The sequence below is a fragment of the Liolophura sinensis genome, chromosome 8, assembly GCF_032854445.1.
Source record: "Liolophura sinensis isolate JHLJ2023 chromosome 8, CUHK_Ljap_v2, whole genome shotgun sequence".
NCBI classification, from domain to species: Eukaryota; Metazoa; Mollusca; class Polyplacophora; order Chitonida; family Chitonidae; genus Liolophura; species Liolophura sinensis.
Window position 1 is genome coordinate 37,970,739 of NC_088302.1, and position 20,723 is coordinate 37,991,461.

General features: G+C 37.3%; 1 protein-coding gene across 3 annotated transcripts; it reads right to left on the reverse strand.

Annotated features, from left to right (window-relative positions):
• Positions 1 to 2,541: 2,541 nt before the first annotated feature.
• LOC135473871 (mothers against decapentaplegic homolog 5-like) lies at positions 2,542 to 20,628 on the reverse strand. 3 transcript variants are annotated; one of them, XM_064753794.1, is made up of 7 exons: positions 20,277 to 20,628; positions 16,200 to 16,642; positions 9,791 to 9,973; positions 8,055 to 8,180; positions 7,843 to 7,872; positions 6,472 to 6,693; positions 2,542 to 5,726 (listed from the first exon to the last, which is right to left on the reverse strand). In XM_064753794.1, exons 2-7 carry the CDS (start codon positions 16,612 to 16,614, stop codon positions 5,326 to 5,328), a joined length of 1,377 nt encoding a protein of 458 aa, XP_064609864.1. In that variant the 5' UTR covers positions 16,615 to 16,642; positions 20,277 to 20,628; the 3' UTR covers positions 2,542 to 5,325. The 3 variants fall into 3 exon arrangements, with proteins under 3 accessions (XP_064609864.1, XP_064609863.1, XP_064609866.1); XM_064753793.1 differs by having other exon boundaries at positions 8,055 to 8,183; positions 20,277 to 20,626; XM_064753796.1 differs by lacking the exon at positions 7,843 to 7,872 and having other exon boundaries at positions 8,055 to 8,183; positions 20,277 to 20,625.
• Between the last annotated feature and the right edge of the window lie 95 nt (positions 20,629 to 20,723).

Genomic DNA, 20,723 nt, shown 5'->3' on the forward strand with positions numbered 1-20,723 from the left:
TGGCACGCTGCAAGTTTACCCAGAATGCACCACAGTGCTTCGTCAAAGATCGCCGACGTCCGTAGAAGTGAGTGCATTCAAGCGGTTCTATGATGTAATAATAATCCATGTTGTTACAAACTTTGTGATAAACGAAGTGCTGAATGTCCTTTCTAATTACTTGGGAGACGGAAGTGCTTTGACTTTACGCATAAATGTATAAAATAGCAAATGTACCATGAAATAGGATTGAGTATCTTACAAAAAGCCGTCACTTCGACGACTGCCTCTCATCTACCACCGTGCAATAACTGTACGGTGGTGCTCATCTGTAGAATTTGTCAGAACGCCCTCTACGTAACCGCCCTCTATATATAATATATGTTCAAGCTATCGACATGAGCTTCGATGTATGCCTTCAATAATATTGTATGGATTCTATATGTGTCCTATATATGTATGGCCTATAAATGTTGCTAAATGTTGCTATTGTAAACTACACGTTTTAAAATTATTTCTGCACTTTCATGTTTTTAAACTGGTTGCGTATAAATATGATTGTTTTTGGATAGAGAAATGAATACAGCTATCTGTTGTGGAATTGATATTTCAGATAAAGATTACACGGTTTGGCCTGATATTTGTCACGTACTACCAAAAATACCTAGTTGTATAGGGACGAATACACGGCGCACGCTGACTGACCAGTGTTGTTGTTGTAGACCATCAACTGCCCACGCGTTGGAGCCCAGACTTTTACTAACTTTATGTAGAGGGTGTTTAGGAGCCCAGACGTTTACTAACTTTATGTAGAGGGTGTTTAGGTACAAGGCGTTTTGCTACAGGCCATTTTGACCAGATCCCATAGTGTTGTTGCATGGACGAATATATTTCATCACATGCTCTCTGATCTATGTATAATAATCGTTTTAGCAATTTAATAACACACAAGCATCACTCTTATTACGCACTAACAAAGTGGTGGTGGGGAGAGTAAAATGAAATGCCTCGCTGTACCGCCATTGTGCGTATGTATGTTAGACTGACCATATACATACACATTAAAGTTAGCAGCTGGCCTGCCTACATAAAATAAAGGAGTCATGAATAAATAAACTAATTCTGCACGTTATTGCAAACTCTCAAAGAAAGCTACACACTGTCATCGCCTAGCAGGTGAAGAGTTTTATTTATTTATTTCCCCGTATTTGTTTATTTATTTTATTTTATTGTTTTGCCTTGGTGGCGAAGAAAAACGAAATGTCCTTCAACACAAACCACAGATTCTTTTTCAGGTCACTGGGCCAGATTTAAGGTCAAGGCCACCAGTCAATTATGTAATATAATAAGCCAAATATGTTGGCAAAGACCACAGCTGTGAAGGGGATTAAACAAAAGTATATGCACAACTTTCTATCACCAAGAGGCAAAACCCAACTAGTTTTCAGGTATATACAGCTTTCAATTACGTAGAAGATGAATCCGATGGATTATCAGGTCAGTCCTCCAAAAGTCAAGGTCACCAAGGTCATAAATCGTAAACAATAAGGAACATACGAGGTCAAATTGGGCATCGTTTTCTAACACCGAGAGTACAATCCCTGTCCATTTTCAGGTAAGTCGGGCAAAGGTTAATTAAGGCAACCAAGATCTACTATATGAAATAAGCCTTGAAGGTGGTTCCACTAGAGTACAGTGTGAATAGAATTTAGACAAATTTAATGCACAGTGTGCACTCACCAACTTTTTTTTCAGCCAATGTTGTCCCAGGGTTAGGTCCTTTATATAGTCACAGACAGTCCAGTCGAATACTTTTGAAGGAGAAAATATTGCCTTGGGAAAAACATTGTCTTGCAAGTGAGTGCCCCACTTTGTAGTGCCTCATTTCGAATTTATCCTAGCCGAATATCCTATGCCCATCCTGGCTGCACACTGACATTGGCAAGATAGTGTTTGGTTGTCAGCGCAGCGTGTAGGATACCCCATTCATGATGGGTGTACTGTGGTACCAGTATGGGCATACATGAATTGCTGTATGATTTTACAATGTTAAAACAGTACACATGCATATATAATTGTGCCTTTTACTACAACAGCCATGCATTTATTTATTTATTTGATTGTTGTTTCACGCCGTACTCAAGAATATTTCACTTATATGGTGGGAGGAAACTGGGCAGAGCCTGGGTGAATCCCAAGACTATCTGCAGATTGCTGGCAGATACATGCAGCTTACAGGGTATTGACGCCTCTGGGTTCTGATAGATGGCCTTTAACAAATAAATGGACTGAAGCATATTCTGAATTGTGGCTTATCAGGATACCTCTTTGTATTTGCAAATGCTTTGTTATGTATAAATAACACACTGATTACTGAAAATGCCAGTGTAAGACGACCAGAGTATTGTCATAATTCATCACCATGATCAAAAGGTTTAGCATTTCTATTCATCTGGTTGTATCACCTGATGCACCCACAGGACTTCTACTGAAATGAACTACCTTGTCAAAGACCACATGTGATGGAAACAGAAGATAAGACCAACACAACTGCATTTGCCGAATATTTGAACATTTTATTAACGAAAATGTTGTTACACAAAATCTGCAAGCAAAAATTATTGAGTGATGTTCTGAAAGGAAAGAGATGAGAACACTCCAGCTTTGCTTATGAAACAATAGATGCATTATATATTTTTTTCTTCTTTTCTTTATGTCCAGGTGGCATATGTCCAGCATCTACGCAAGTTATACATGTAGTTTGTAAAAGGGCTTCTAAGCAGACTTCTTACGAAATACTGAAGGTTATAAATTGAGTTATCTTCAATTTACTAGCAATGATATTGTTATGACAGATAAAAATACATGCAGTCAGTACTGTCTTTAACTGAGAATTCCTAATCAACAAAAGGGTTACAGTACATTGCAATAATCAATGCCAGAACACATTTCCTCGCTTACAAAATGACAGTGAGAAACTAAGAATAGCAAAGCTGTAGCCATGGCATGCGGCGTAGAACGATGGTAATATATGTATATATACATGAGAAACACCCACAATAGCACCTCTCAGTTTAGACATGCTTAACACATGTAATGTCACACAACAAATACTGGTTACTGGCAAGATTTATACAAAGATGAATGTTGTCTTGTCAGTGGGAGGATGAAACAGAGAGATTAGACGAAAAGCAAGCACTTGTTCAACACCACAGATATATGTATTTGTTAAACCAAGTAGCAACAAGCACTATATGTTGACATCAAAGATACCCACACAAAAGTACACAGAGGTTACATTCACATACAATAGTTTTCCCTGAAATCCTAAATACTTCCCAGCAATCAAAATATTATGACAACTCAATTTGATTTGGCAAATCAAGGAGTAGATGGGGGTTTCTTTTGCTCTGTTTGCAGACACTGGGTGTTCCATTTAACAAGTGCAAGGTCTGGAGATTCTTATACTTGTATGGAGGGATTGCAGATGGTCAAACCCGGAGGCAAAAAGATTGACCAGGGTGTTGGCTGGTCAGTTAGCATCTGGCACTAGCCTAAAACTACTTGTTAGACTATGCAATGATTATAATAGGTGTTATATTATGCTGTTGACCAACACTGATTTCCATTCTCACTAGACCAGCAAAGTTAAGCATGTTAAAAAGGCATTTCAAATTATTACTCTCAGCTTAAGACAGAAATGCAACATGTTATTCTCATTCAACATCTTTAAATGGCTGCAGCTTGCAATAAATCTCACATTTCAGGTCACTTACATTTCATTCTGCGTTTACTTTAATTCTGTTTATGTATTTTTGTCACTTAACATTCTCATAATTCACAATGATGTTTGAAATGTGGTCAAACACAAATAATGTATTTTGTAAAATTTACACCTGCATACAAGTGTATGAAACCTGTACAATTTTGTTGACCACAGAACAAATCATGAAGGCGTATTTCAACATGAACAACTCTACAGTAATAAAAAATTATGAAGGTCCTACAAACATATGGCATTAAATTTAATCACTGGCCACCAGAACATATAACAATGATATATTTCTGTATTTGCAGCACACTGTGAGAACTGTGCCTGGCAGGTTGGTAAGATCTTACAAAATCACAGTTTCTAAGCCAATACAAAATGCTTACTGATGCTTTCTTGACTTATTAAGCCCATAAGCTAAAGATGTGATTAAGAACTGGGTATGCGCTTTCATTAAGACTAACAAAGCACAAACACTAGTCACAGAAGCACACAGCTGAACGTATTTACACTATATACACTAAACAACAAAACTTTTCATATAAACTTTATATAAAATCTGGTAGAAAGAACATGAAACATAATTTCAATCTGTTAAATTGAACTTTGATGACACAAAGACAATTCATTTTAGAAAACTAGGAGAGGGAAATATGAAAAAAAAACATACTATAGAGCCTGTCAATTGAGGCTCCATGCTTGATTAGATCTGCCAAAATAAACACAACCACTGAAGAGCTTTGCATCTGATTAGGCAAAGATCCTGGGTAACTAACATGCACCTTCTTTAACAAATATTCCTATACAAAATCTGAATGGACTTGTACCTGAATTTCCGCTGATTAGAGTTGTCTTTTTTCTGCCCTCTGTGGCAAAAAAAATCAAATTTCTACACATAAATGTGAACAGCTGCCAGTCTGAAAATCTATTAAGACTGATCCAAAAGCCTTTGTTAATGTCAATGGCACCAGGGAATAAAAGCACAAATATTCATTCCCTTGTGAAATTATGATACACACAAAATAAAAATGCATGTTAAAAACATCATGAAGAGAGCATTACATTTGAACTTTCAGTTTTAGATCAAAATCAGACATACACAAAGTTGCTACTTGTGACCAAAATATGTCAGATGCACAAAATAATGGAGATTGGATCATGTCTATATTTATAGTCTCAGCTGAGCTGACTAAACATATGCTTCATAAACAATGTCATTTCCACACAGAGCTGGTCTGTGCGCACCTGTCAGATGTAAAGGATGGTATTGCTCGTTGGGTTGGGTGGGCTGGTTTGCATATTCAAGAGTCCTCAAGTTCTACTTCGCTTGGTCAGTGGAATGCATAAAGGTTCCTTTCACCTCAGGTTAAATGAAAAGCGTCTTTCCAAACCTACATGTAGATGGCAAGATCGAAAGCTGAGGGTCTCGTTCATTCCATGACAGTAAAACTTGGCAGCAACAGTCATTTGATAACAGTATCCAAGAGATGTGATATTAAATGTGTGCCACATTGACAAACACATATACCGTATGTTTTAATACATAAAACTCTATTAAATAGTTGGAGTAATGTTCTTCAGGACACAGATGATATGGGGTTATGAGGGGAGCCCATCTGTGTCAGGACTTTGTCCAGCCACTGTAAAGGACCGTTCAGGTGAATCTCAATCCAACACGGTGTGCTAGTCACATCTTGTCTGTGGTACTCGGCTCCCCAGCCCTTCACAAAACTCATGCGAATTGTGCACATTTTGGTCAGCTCATACACCGCCTCAAAGCCGTGGTTTACAGACTGGCTGAGAAGGGCAGCAAACTCCTGGTTGTTGAAGATCTTGAGACTACAGCCTGGTGGAATCTTACAAACTGTGGTTGGGTGGAAGCCATGATGATAATTACAATTTCTGCTCTGAACAAATATGCTGGTATCACTCAGACATTCAGCATACACCTCACCTCCCACATAGTACAGGTGGACACCTGTCAAAAAAATAAATTAAAATTCAGATCTCACATTCAAGCATCACAACTATAAAAACAAGAAAATCTGTTAACTGCCCACACCAGGCTTTATGATAAATACCCTTGAATTCTGTCCATGTCCTAACTTGCTCAACTGCCTGATTCTGAGTTCTACTGATGTTAGGTGTTTTGACGTTTGAATACCAGGTAAGATATCATCGAACTGTTAAAATGTAAGTTTCAGCGTCAAAAGAAATATTTCCTGAGATATATTTATCTCTAGACACGCAATGTTTGGGACAAAATATTAGGTTAATGACAAAATGGATTTGGAAAAATCCAAAAATCCATGTATATTTTATCCATAAAGAAACAGGGTTCAGCCTTTGTGGTAGCAACAAGTCAGCAGGATGTTCAAAAAGGGCAAGTAACAGGCTGCAGACAACTGTCTAATTACGTTCCTGTAACCGCCTACTTTGAATATTCACAATATTTAAATCAATAGTGATTGTGACATAATTACTTTCAATTCAACCGCCTACTTTCGAACTCTGGCCTCCTTCTCCAATTCTAAATGAAAACCCCGAGTCAGTGGCATCTAATAAGAAAAACATTTTCTTTTACAAGTACCACCAAGTTCTAGAAGCTCGATTAAAGTTGTCTAAATGTAATGACAATTGCCCTTGGTCTGTATAGCGACTCTGACCCACTCAGTCAGTTTTACACAATGCTCAATGAAAAGCAATCATCACATATATCTGACCTTTTCCAATATGTCGCCGTGTATTTTCAATAGTTGAATTTCTGTTGACATTGGAGAGTAGCCCGAGACAGAAGCGTTCAGCGTTGTTTGAAGGGTCAGTGAAACCATCAACGACAATACTTGTGTGGGAAGCATTGAATGCTTGTCCAACTCGATTGTTCAGCTCATAGTACACAATGGAACACCAATACTGAGGTTCTTGATAGGTAATTGGTTGCACGTCTGAAAATATCACACAAGTTGATACCTTTCACTTCTACATCAGATATTTTCCAGAACAATTTTTTTCCAAATTATTGCAGTATTTACAAAACAAGGCAAATGTTTCATATTACAAGTGCACTGCTCAGAAAACTAAATTACACAGTTACCTCCCATATACAAATACAATTTAACACCTGGTGAGTTCAGCAGCACAGAAGGTCAGTATTGTATGTTCTTCATGAGCATGAAATCTGAATTTGCTGTGGCAGTAAATAAAAGAATGGTATTAAAAAGTTAAACGAAAAAAAAAACAAGTAATAACAGCACAAAAAGAATAAAGTTTCTTTTCCACTACTATGTACATGTGACATATGCTATGTACTATATTTAGCAACTTCAGAGCTTGACAAAATCAGAACTGGCACAATTATTGGAGACGTTCAGATAGGATAAATCTCTGACAAAATGCTGAGACATGCATCATGTGAAAAATACAAAGAATAACAAATTACAGCAGTGAAACTGGCATACACTCCACTCATGTCTGGACTCACAATCCCAAAATCACATTTGCTTTAGATATATAATTTGGAACTTGCAAAGGCTTGTGTTCAATAAACTGATATTTGGCTTATGTTATAATTAACCACTACGTAGCACAAACAGGATGACCAACAATGCATGGTGTAATATGTGACATGGCACATGTGTTCATGATTTCTCTTACAACACAAAAGTAATTACCAACAGAGCCCCTTCACCAGACTACAGTTTGATAAAGTTTGGAATTTATATATATATAAAAAAAGAAAGAATAATGATGTACTGCACAATTACCAAACCATCTAAGTACTAAGTTAAACCATCACCAGATACTAAGTGTGATTTGAAAGAATGAGAAACCATACAAAATAAATAGAAGGTAAACAGAAAGAAGTATAAACAATCCATGAAGAAAATGTGGCAGAAAAAGGTTTCCAGCCCATTATAAAGGTCCATATTCACAGATTTAAAAAGGTAGAAAAGAAAAGTGTTTACTGATGTAGAGGGTGAGGATAGAAGTTTAAGATGTTAATGTGGTGTGTACCATGTGTTACAGTTTTAGTCAGAGGTGAGCAACCTACTAGCTACAGGATGTACATGCACACTCAAGACAGTCATACTCACTGGCTGTTTTACGCAGAGGAATAGCACATTCTGAAAAGGCAATTGTTTTTTTAAATGTTTTCAAAACTAAGGAAGACGCAAAAACAAGACACAAAATTAAATATAGAACTCTTCAAATTTAAAAGAAAAACATAGTAGGGCCACTTTTGTTTTTGTTTCCTGGGTTCACAGACAAAAACTATGCAATAACAGAAACGCAATAAGAGACCTACCTGTAGGAGAAGGCATTGTCGTGTCCATGGCTTGATGATGAGTAGCACCACCTCCACTTCCCTGACCCATGCTGATGTTATTACTAGGGTTGTCATCATGTGCTTGGTATGCTGGGGGAGGGGTGTCTGCTGCCAGATCAAAACAGAACGTGTTGAAATGGTCAAACCAACAATACATATAAGCAATCAACACTCACATGTATAAACAACGAATTTCCAAAACACAGTGATGAAGACAGTGAAGTGTAAACCAGAATGTATTCATGAATTGTTGATGTCTGGAATGTGAAGTGCATGTAAATACATACTCATACTTATGATAAATACTGGAAAAAAAATTCCACACAGCAGTACTTGTAAAAAGTTACAATGTCAGAGTGTATCTTCTCTTTTTCCCCTCTAAAAACATGGCACACATTACTCGCCTCTGTCAATGCAAAACACTGTTTGATCAGGGGTTTAAGTCTTAGACATGCATCTTCACCAATACACTGCAGTTTGATAACATCTTACAAATTTAAGAACAATTTGCCAAATATGAAAAGTATACGAATGTAGTACATTATATACGGGTATACTATATTTGATACATAGAAGTACATCAACAGATCTTTACTAGACAGTTTACTTCCATTTCATCTCGCATAAAACCTTATGTAGCATCACAAGATAACTATGCACATTATTTTCAGGCAATTAAAATGTCAGAGATACAAGTACTTCATAGAATATTGAAAGGTTGCCAAACTCATTATGTTTTTAATGCATCAATATGTACTTTATTTAAATAAATTTTTGCACAATAATACATTCCAAACCAATAACTTTAATGGTGCAAGTACGTAGCGGCACTTAGATTCATGACGGAAAAGTTCTCCTGAGAAAAGTCGAGTCTCATTTCCATTATAAATGTACTTATGTAAGCACTAGTATAAATAATATATTGCGCAAAGTTGTCTTTTCGATACATTGCAGGCACTCCACAACTCACTTAGGATGAACCTGGAAAACATCTGACTCTAGGGCATGTTTTCTTAATTTTTCCCAACTGTTTGAAATCTTAAAGTCAAAATCTGTCCAGAAATACAGACCATGAGGGTTTACAAAATGAAACATGCTATTCTACACTTTGAACAGGAGTTGTTTACTGGGCTTGTCAGCAGCATCTGCAAATAGCTCTTTAAATTGGATACAAGACTGGGACTTCACACGCACAAACACTTGAGCAAACAAACAGGCCGCATTAGCAGAGGGAAAGTGGTGACCCTAATTAATCCTGGCCTTCTGACTATCACACCTGAGAAGCGAGAGCAGATCCTTATAGCACTAATCTACCATGTGGACCTCACATTCATCCAGGCCTGGGAACAGCCACACAACCTTCTGCCAATAAGCAACATGTGACACAGTGCCTTATTATAGAGACCAAAGTTCACATCAGCCTTGTCACGTATAATACACGAAAGATCCAAAAAAACACTGCTTAAACATTGAAACTTACTGGATAAAATGCCGCCAATTTCAGCATTTCAAGGTTCACTTCACTACTACAAATTTTAATATCATGGGATTTTAATTAACAATATCACACTTCATGCCAAAAAGAAATTCCCTTTAACTCCTTAAATTAAAATCAATGATATCCACATATAATACACTCATTGTCACATTAGAGGATAATAGGATACTAAGCAAATTGAAAGGCTGGGTTTGTTGGAGTGCCTCTACACATTTACCTGGTAATCCAAATGGGCTACTTGGTCCAGAGCTGGCCGGCGAGTGTTGCTGAAAATTGGTGGGATACGTCACATTATGCGGCATGGAGGGTTCAGTCATTTGTTGAAACGGAGCCAGCCCACTTGAGGGATTGTGTCCTGCTGGAAACTCGCTGTACCTTGGGACCAGAACTGGAGGCAGTACTATGAAAGAAATGTTAAAACTAAATGTTACAACTGGACAGATTTCTGATATACTCCAATGCTTGATGGTACATGCATTCTTACTTAAAATAATAAGTGCCTTACAAAGAACAAATATAATGGAATCCTAATGGGTAAAAAAATACAGTCCACAGTAACGGGGCATGCACATGCCAGTTTGATCTAACCTGTCAGTGCTCTTATCCAAGCGCATCAGAGTCAAAAAATTACAATGAGGTTCAACCTGATGAGCAGTGGCAAACTTTAATACAACTGTACAAGTGCTGACAAATGTGCTATTTAACTGTTACCTCTGAACAGGATTCCTGAATGCTATTTTAATGGTTTCAGGGGGAAAACATAAGAAAACCTGCTTAGGGGTCAAATGGTCCCTGGTCTGAAACTGTCCAAGGGCCAAGTCACAAGACTAGGTGCCAAAATTTCTTTTGCCTTGTCAGACAATAAGCTGAATATGTCCAATTCTACACAGTAGATAATATAGATGCCAATAATTTGAACATCATCTTGTTTGCATAGTAGAATACTCTTTAAACATTCCTTACTCTATACACAATCGGTGTTCATTTTGTTGACATCTGCACAAAACTACCAGGGGCGCTTACTATGAGTGTTGTTGCTGTACTACACACAGAAGGCTGGAATTCAAAACAAGGTACTCAACCACTAACAGCCTGTCAGACGATGCTTTAGGGGAAGGAAAATGGTGCAGATATTTTAATTATTCACTGCAAAGACTGTACATTTTGTGAAGCCATGCATCATTGTGAGACCTGGCAACAAATTAGTTCTGTCTTGTTAGGCGATCAGCAACCCACTGAGTTCAGTTTTTAAACCTGCAGTAAACAACAAATACCTTCCATAAAAGCATTTCTATCACCACTGTGCTAGTTTTTGTTTTCATTGTGATGAATACAAAGAAAAATGAATCAATTTTCACTTCATTCACACCCCCCCAGTATGATCCAAAAAAGTTAAAAGCCACGTGCCACAACGAAACTATTTTCGACACTCTTCTGTTTCGGCGGTTCATATAGTATTAGGTAAGCGGGATTCATCGGTACCACATGGATTCTTGTGCTAACAAAATGCCTCTCTGCTGCCCGGGATTCAAATGCGAATGTCATATCAGCATGTGTTTTACAATGAACTATCAGAGGAATGTGACATATTAATGGTCTGCCATGCCATAGGAGCTTAGACACCACTTGCCCAACTTGATATCTATGGTTCATGCTGGGTTGTGCTGTTGTTTAAAATCCAAATTCGGGCAAGTTTTATATCACTGCTTGAATTTCATGAAAAATATACAAACATTACAGAGATTTTATTCGCCAGAATGGTGACTGAGACAACACGAGCTACTCGCCAAAATGTTTCATAGGGTTGCAACTGGAGAGTGGCAACTGAATATTTTTTCCCCTGGATTTACTTTTAAGGTATTTTAATGTTCAAATCACAGCTTCCTAGAAAACTATGCAGTTATTACATATAAAGTTAAAGATTCTGTAATACATGTACAACATTGGATACCCCACTCCCCTTCCCTCCCACAACATTCTGAATGTTGTTATACAAGCCATCAAACCAGACATGATAGTTTCCATGTTCAATTCCACAATTCCATCCATGTATATGTATGTTAAAAAATGACAAAGACATTCTCATAAAGAAAGTCGAAAGACATTCTCAAAAAGGAAAGTGACAAGCTGGATACATACATGCAGCACTGAAACGTCTAACATTTCACAGTCTCTTCGTCAAATTTCCAGGCTACATGTACATGAAAGTTGTATTAAAAGCATGTTCCTGTACATCGCAATAACTTTGATCACACTTTAGAAGAGGGAATGTATCCACATGATTTCGCACAAATTGAAACCAACACTCATGTACATGTCACCCTCGATTTTCTTACTTTAACAAGAATGTCACTAACACAGTAGGCTTTGTGTAATTCAAGCTTTTAAATGTGCTTACGTAAGACATATAAGTAATACATGCAATCCCAGTTACTTGTACATGTGGTACTATTACACAGTACGGGCCACTATACTTGGCTGAAAAAGACTTGTAAAATGTTTTTGTAAATACAGAAATCTCTACGATCTTCACACCTGCACAAATGAAGGCTTACAGAGATCAGCCTACATGTACTTGTGTGCAGGTGGTGTTTGTAAATGGGGCAGTCAGAGTCTGCCTGAACAGAACACTGCCCAAAAGTCTCAATGAGTTTAACACCTGCAGACCTGACAGGAATACTTATAGGGCCCAGGTCCAAATCCTCATATCAGACTGGCAGGCCAGACCAGAGACAGCATACACAACATGTAGGCTGAGCCAGACATTTACACTTGTACATGTACACACACCACATGTTTCCACAGCTGCACAGATTTCCTCATTCTAACTAGTCTAAAAACAAAGGTGTGATTTACGACTGAGGCACCGGCCATATATACTTTCTGTACATTTTTTCATCCAATAATAGATCTATAATATGATAGTATTTTCCCCAAGACTTGCATGGACAAAATCTGAACACATGGAAAAGCACTATTATGCAACATCTTAAATGGGGATAATTTTGAAACTAATTACCTGATTGCCATTAAACTTGAGCATGCATAAGTTGAGATGATAGGCAAGATGTATGATAAGGTCGATCAAAAGTGGCGCAGCGGTTTGGGAGGAAAGCACAAACAAAATAATGTCAATGGATGGATGAATGAATGGACGAACAGGCAGACAGACAGGGTAATTCCAGTATATTCCCCCAACTTCGTTGAGGGGTATAACAAGCACTCAATGAGTCTAGGTATCCATGAAATGGCCTCCCTTGTCAGGTCTTCCACCAAAAAAGATTAGTGTATGATGTGTTAAACTACAAGGAGTGGGCCCTCGAGCGAATCATGATGTCCATGGAGTATGTGTATGTCACAGTAGTAGCAAGCATTTTCTAGGCAAGAAGGTAAAAAATCCTAGAGTCACAAGATGGGCTCCCTGCTGATGCACATCAATTTTGAGAGATTTGTAATTATATAAATGCTTTTCACTCATTTAACCAACTGACAGAGTGTGCTCTAGCAGTACATCCCTAAAATTCTAAACTTCTAAAAACAGCAAATCAATATTGTATCATATATCATTATATATGGTTACATTTTGAACATTCCCAATTAGTATAGTGAACTCAAGCCTCCTTAGTTGAATTAAATTAAATGTTGAGTTCCACAATTTGTGATATATACCTGCCTTAATCTTTAATCGTTAAATTAAAAGAACCTTCTAGATCCATTCCACAAGGCACTTTGCAGAACAAAGTTGACCGTTAACTACTCGCTCGTCAAAGTAACTTTGTGCTGTCATGGCAAGCCGGGTGTATTAAAATCTCTAAAGCACGCGCCAAAAGATATGGAAATCAACATAACATGACCGCGCAGCCAGTGTTAAATGAAAACTTTAGTGATGAATTCATCAGTCATCATGGATGTAGAATAAAAAGAACAATTTCCCCAGTTATTTGAGCGAAAAAAATTAATTTTCCAGTCAAAATTAAGGTTCCAGTCAACGTTTGCAGCTATCATGTAAGCATCAGCTTCATTTTCCGTGTTTTCTGCCCATTGCCCCAGATACAATCCAGATTTTGGATGCACTGTATGCATCGCACATGTACATTACATTCTGAAGACATTTTCTGCATATTATTAGTCTGAAAATTGATTGAAACTTGCAGGAGTGATCTAAAAGACCCATCTTTTCTCATCCACACCAGAAATCGGTGTGTGCCGCAGTTTTGGAGTGGATTTAACGGCCAACTTCAGTCCGCAAATTGCCTTTCGGAATCGACCAACAGGGTTTTTGTTCAACGATTAAACGTTGAGGCAGGTAAATATCACAAATTGTTGAAAATAGACCTCAACATTTAATTTAACTGAACTGAAGTCTCCTCAACCTGTGCCTCTTTTAACTTCGAATAGTCAACAGATGTCGTCCATTTCCAGATGTCACACCTAACCACTGAAAAGTAGAAACCCGTCATTTATATGGGAACCCCTGCTCTCAAAATACATATATCATACACCTGCACAAAAACGAAAAACACAAAGACCTGGTATATCTCTGACCTTGAGCACAATAAACTCCAATAAATACAGCCACATACGTCTACAGACATGAATACTTAATTGTATTATGCACATAAATAACCAACGCAGTTTTACCCAAAAATCTACAAATATATACAGAACAACACTTTCCCTAACAAAATAGCTCATGGAATTTTGTACAAGGGATTCTCAGAAGCGGAAAAATTTTTGCAACATGTTTATACTATCCTTTTTAAAGATACATGTATATCTTTTACAGTTTCATGTGTATCTTTTGATTCATAACAAAAGACACAGACCTTTAACTGTTTTAATAACTACTCCTAACTGTTTCGAATGGTCTACATGTAGACTATCAATACCGAATGCAATACAGATAAATCACTGCACCTGCATTGGAGCGCCATAGTAGAGCTTCTTCAAAACATAACCAGTACTTTTGTCATTGAAAGCACATAATTCAGGGTTTATTTTGTTGCATATTCAATTGTCAAACCTCTTACTGGATGTACCTGTAAGAGCTGTTAAGAATAGACATGCATGCATCTCTTTTGTAACAATCTTCATTTTTCAATAAAGATTTACCCAGACCCCAGATAGCTGGAGTGTCATTTCATCTTTCTCATTCCTGATATTTCCCACACTGGTATTAATTTTAACTGTTAGAACATCACAAACAGTACAGCCATGATCCTTACCAACATGAATCCCATCAAAGAAATAACCAGTACTTAGCAGTAAATCCATATTTTTGCATGCACAATCAGGATTACAAAAATGACTAGATATATACTTTCTTTAGGATTAACAACCAACTGTGCTTTTATGGAAACAAGCCCAACTCTAACCCTAAACCTGACTTGAAGCTAAACTGAGTATGATCACTTAACAAGTTCATTATTATCACTTTTGATTAATCATGTCTTTGTGTTCTAGCAAATTAATGAATTCTTCTGAGACAATAAGGCTTTAAGATGAGTGCTTTACACAAATCTATCAGGCCACAAATGAGATGTGAACATACAATGTCATACATGTTCACTGATGATCTCACTGAAGGAATGCCACAAAAAATACATAATACATGTAAATATATACTTTAAAGTACTTATTATTTGCTGGAACAGATTTTTGCCGATTTACTGAAAAATGGGTTCACAGGGATTAATTTTCGCATATTTAATCAAGACAAGAATACTGAAAAAAATGTTAAAACTGTGTAATTTTCCTAGTTATAAAATGGCCGAAATTACTCAAGCATGTCAAACAAGCATTATCAAGGGTGGCTTTAATCCTCCTTTGCTTCCTGTTGTGTCGCTGATCATCGTAACCTGGATCAGAGATTAAAACAATGGGGCATGGATTATCATTATCTATCTTGTAAGATTACTCTTGCAACTACCATGAGCAGCAATCTAAGAGGTATCACTTGTTTTCACACTTTTGATAAGGAATTTTAGTCAACAACCAGTATTTCAACCCTAGTTATTCATTCCTAATTAACACAGTTAAGCATCACAACTAGTTTGTTTTTTTTCAGTTTCAATCATCCTTTGTAGCCTGCCAGAAACAGCTAACCTTGCCACAGCTGTCGAACAACCATTGCATTGTTGTAATTTGTTAGAATCTCACTCATTGGTCTACAGGAGAGACAAAGCCAATGGGATAGCGTATATGAAAGTGACATTCATTGAAAGTCAACACGTGTTTGTATCTACTTTTCTTTCTCTTTACCGGCATACCGAAGACTGATTAAACTAAAGACAAATTGAACTCCGACTTTGTTTTATACCCATAAAGCCCAATCATCAGAGTCTGTATATATTTAGTGCCTAATTCCCCCCCCACTCCCCCGCTGTTAAAATTTAGCTGGTCCGAAGGGCTTTTCTGATCCCAACTCCTGCCAGCTCAGGAAAGATTTCACTTCATCAATAGGCCTCCTATTATACCTGTAATATATGATTTAAGAATGAAATTTTTTTAAGCTGGAATTATATTTCGCAATAAATTATTGACCACGAAATCACCTAAAATACGTTCCGCCTGAAAATTAAGTACCTCACAGTAATGGTTTAAAAAAAATGGTTTCCAAAGCTTACCTGGACTTTCAACCCGCTTGTAATGGTATGGATTGATGCAAACTTCTTTCTGTTTAGCACTAAATGGATATTCACAGCACTCTAGTGGCTTAAGTTCATGATGGCTCTGTAGGTCTGGCCATCTCCACACTCTGCAGTAGATAACATGGGGCAACCCCTTTCTGTGGGACACCTGCAATCGCCCATCAAGTGAGCGAGGGATCGTCACACATTTACTGGACTGTCCAGGGCAGCTTAAGGCCTTCTCAAGATCTTCAAGAGCCCCTTTTTTCTTCTTTAATTTCTTGACAAGGGAGTCCACAGCCTTTTCTGCCCATTTTTCTTCCTCATCTCCCTGCTTCCAACCCAGAAGCCGTTTGACAGCCGGGCTTGTAAAGGAGAAGAGGCTGTTGAGACTAGATATAGGAGAGGACATCTCTCCAAGGGAGTCAATCCTCCAGACTCTGAAAAAAAAAAAAACAAATTACGGAAATTCAACGAAACAACTCACAAAACCCTGGCCCGTTAAGTACTCATGTACCACTATTCTATGACACGATACAAACAACACATGAAGACAGCTGGAGCAGAATTCAACACAATACAAGATGTTCACATTAGCATCTTCTATTGTTTTGTGTAAATTTGAAATCCAAATTTAAACTCCAAGCAAGATTTACATGTAGGCATTCAAATATGATATCCTGTGGTGTGTTCTCAAGACTCTTTCAAAAGATATCATCAGTGTGCTTGCTCATTCATCTGATGGCCTGTAACGTAAGACATGTAGCTTAATTCAACTTAATATTTTTAGAATGGGACAATGCAAAAAAATAAAATCGCTTCAAATTACAGGCAAAAAACAAGAGAGTTTGGATCAATAACTGTACACAATGCTACATGAATATTCTACATCCTCTGCTTCAAAATTTTAGTGGACACTTTTAGGATTCTCAAATTTACATGTATTTCTTGCTGTTGCTTCCTGCTGTACTAAGCACATCTGCATACAGATGTGCATTTAGGAAGCATAGAAACAGCTTTTAGGGTGCAGAGACATGCAACGCATGACTCATCTGGCCTTTTACTTCCTAGTTTTGTGGCACTCATAGCAATCATTCACTGCCCACCACACATGTACCCAGTCTCATCAGATAGCCATATTGCTTCTAGCACAAAGCTGCCTACTTTTTTCAACCAGTCAATTGTTGCCATGGCAACCATGATTACATGAGGCCCCCATTCCCAATGCATTAATAGCTCTGAAAAGATGCTATATTTGAAATTTCAAAGCTTGCAACTCTCAACTAGATTGTATTTAATATGCAGTAACTATTTCCAAGCAATGATATCTACAAAGGCCTAAATATCAACTTCATCAATGCACGTCAAAAACAAACTTTGCAAACACAGGAAACCAAAAAAAAAAAGAAATTTAGGCAATTTAGAAAACCAACTGCAGTGCATTGCATAGGATACTAACATAGGATTCTCCAGTGTCACTTGATCAAATAAACTTTAAAACCCTGCACGTGCAATAATATGACTAATTACAAACAGGTGTACAAGTAGCTACAGTTACCTAACTGCTACAGCAACATCTGCCTCCAATGAATGTAAATCTCAATACTTGTCGATCTTCTGTGAAATGTGAATGGGTTTCCATAGAAACCTTTTCATAATTTAGATTTTCATCATAACACACACTGTCTGCTCAAAATAAATGAACCTCTCAAATATCAAAACTTAAATACTTGGCAGTATACCCAAACTAAATGGTCTACGACTGTCCACACTGACAGTACACCCAATGCTCAACTTGCCACAGCCCACATGTTGGTTGCAAAACATTACCGATTTTAGATGTATTTTAATGTTTATTAAAGACATGCTACTGAACTGCACCTCAAAAAGTCCACATATAGCAATGTTTGCTACACCCAGATTCTGTGCTGAAACCTGCAAATATTCACTGTTCACTGGTTTTCACTTAAGAATGCAATAAATAACAGAGTGTTTAAGTGTACTGCATCCCTCCACCACCACACACCTAAAGGTCCCCATTTTAGTACAGTTTATTGAGGGAGTGGCCATCTCAGTTTATCAAAACTTGTCTGATATCCTCAGAGATTGGAAGGGTGGAAGGCTGACACTAAAACCATAAATATGTAACATTTCATTTTTATGAAAACTAAACTTCAACCCCAGAAATTAATCATTCCAAGTTCTTCACTGTGACTTTCTGAATCTCACTGCTTTTTAAAAACTAAATCATCGTTTTACTGTTTATATAATAGGTTTTTTTTCTATGTCACATAGGCAGATAGATGATCTTTTTCTACCCATCCAAAAAAATTGAAAATACCAATCTTCAAGGATCTCCCTTTCAAATGCTTAGAATTTATCATTTGAGCTTCGAATAATAATTGACTGCTGCCATTTAAAGTATAAATCTGAGGGGATTCTGTATCAAATGTTACTTGGTTTTCAGTCTAAGAATTTTTTTAATTTATTGCACAATGTACTGTTGTAAAAAAAATAAATAAAATAAAGTCAAATATTTGTATTTCAAAGACACTGGACCCTCAGTGATACTTTTAACTTAGCTGACTTACCAGACATTCTTCGTATCTACACATACAGTTGCAGTACTTGCAGAAGTAATCTACACAGCCATTTTCAGTCCGTGTTACATCTACCGTAATCCATGGCACACAACTAGACAGCAAGCGGTGATACACATACCTTTATCCTTACTTCTGATTTTGACTTGCACTGAATTCTTTATTTTTTTTATTTATTTATATGATTGATGTTTTAATATGATTGATGTTTTAATATGACAATCCAGTATAGAGCAACAGTTGACGCTCTATTTGGTGTTGGGTATGTGGCTATATAATTTGACAGTTTCTGAAAGTAGCCATACAGATGTTGAAATGAGGCCAAACATGGAGGAAGTGGAGGACAACGTCAAGCCGAATTTTATTCTTTATCTTCAGGTTTCTTTCTAACAAGGTAGGCCAATGACCAAACAATATATGGGCTTACTAAGAATATATGTTGGAACACTAAGACATAACTGGAGCGCTGGCCACTTACATATAGACCTGTGAACTTTCAATCACATCGCTGCAGAAACAAAAATGTCTAAATGGCGAGTATACAGGCTGAAACAAGGATGTCAATCAAATGATACCACAATATGGAATGTCCACGGTGAGACTGAACATTGGGGATTTGTGATGCAAATTTTTTTTATCTGTGGAGCGAAGCATAGTCATCCAGGGCCCGGTTGTTTTAAGCTGTTTTAAGACTAAATTCCAGATTTCACTTTAAGCCAAGTCTTCAATTTTGAACTTAGCCTACAAAAATTGTGTGCCAATGTATTATATATGAACCAAAACTACTGCTATAATACATTGAATTTGGAGAACTGAATTGGCAACTGAGTTTGGGTAACACTGCAAATATAAAACATGACTTAATATCACTATTAGCTAATACACTTTCGAAAAACTGAGCCCAGGGCTATAATTGTAAATCAAGCATTCCAACTTTAAATGTTTCAATGCAAATGTCTGATATTCAAAAACATGATAAACAACTGAACTTTAATACTTAAACCAGATACATCAAAATAAGTTTGCAATAGCGGCACCCGATTCTCTCAATTTATCATGTTAAACCGGATGACGAACTATTCACTTTCTACACACATCACAATTATTCCAAAGGTGATAATTAACCACATGGTTATAGAAAAATATGCACGTGGGAATGACTGTGCTCGGGGCATGTTTAATATTGTGTTGTTGTTGCTCATGTGAACATTTGCAGCATCCAGCCTACAGCATCATCCTTGCCACATGCGCATCAGTAAGTAAGTCTGCACATCCGATCCCAGGCGACATACAGAAAAAATCAGTTGTGAATTTCACAGTTAGACCGAAAGATATTCCCACGACTTGGTTTTCTTAACGCCCTTGGAGACTTGCAACCGACCCCCTCATCTAAACATCACTACTTGGTCAGTTTGACAAAAGTTACAACGAGGAAATCAATGAACTGGTAAGCTGCATTAAAAAGAAAAAATACCTGTCTCGAAGAGTATAGTTCAGTTCTTCGATCAAACTTCACCTTTCGACGTGTCTGATAATCCTTGAGGTAGATTTTGAGGCGGGAAAGAGGATAAAAATTATTTTCCTCTCAATTTCGGCGTTGAGCCAGGGGCTGAAAATTTCTCCAGTATTGTAAAACTGGCGACAGGCAGACGGGAAGCCGCATAACTCGAAACATTGATGAGCCTATCACTGCGCACGGAACAGGAAAAGACTTTTACAGACGTCTGGTTTAGAAGCATTCTTCATACTTTCGCAGTAGTTGCACATCTTAACTCAATATGTTTTACAGTTTCTTTGCTCTTTAGTTGTTATATTTACACTTGAAGTAAAAAGAGAGAGAAATTGTGTACGGATTATGTTTTGTACGATAAGTAAATCACATCCCGGATGTACGAAGGCCTCGAAATAAGTTCGTCCAGAG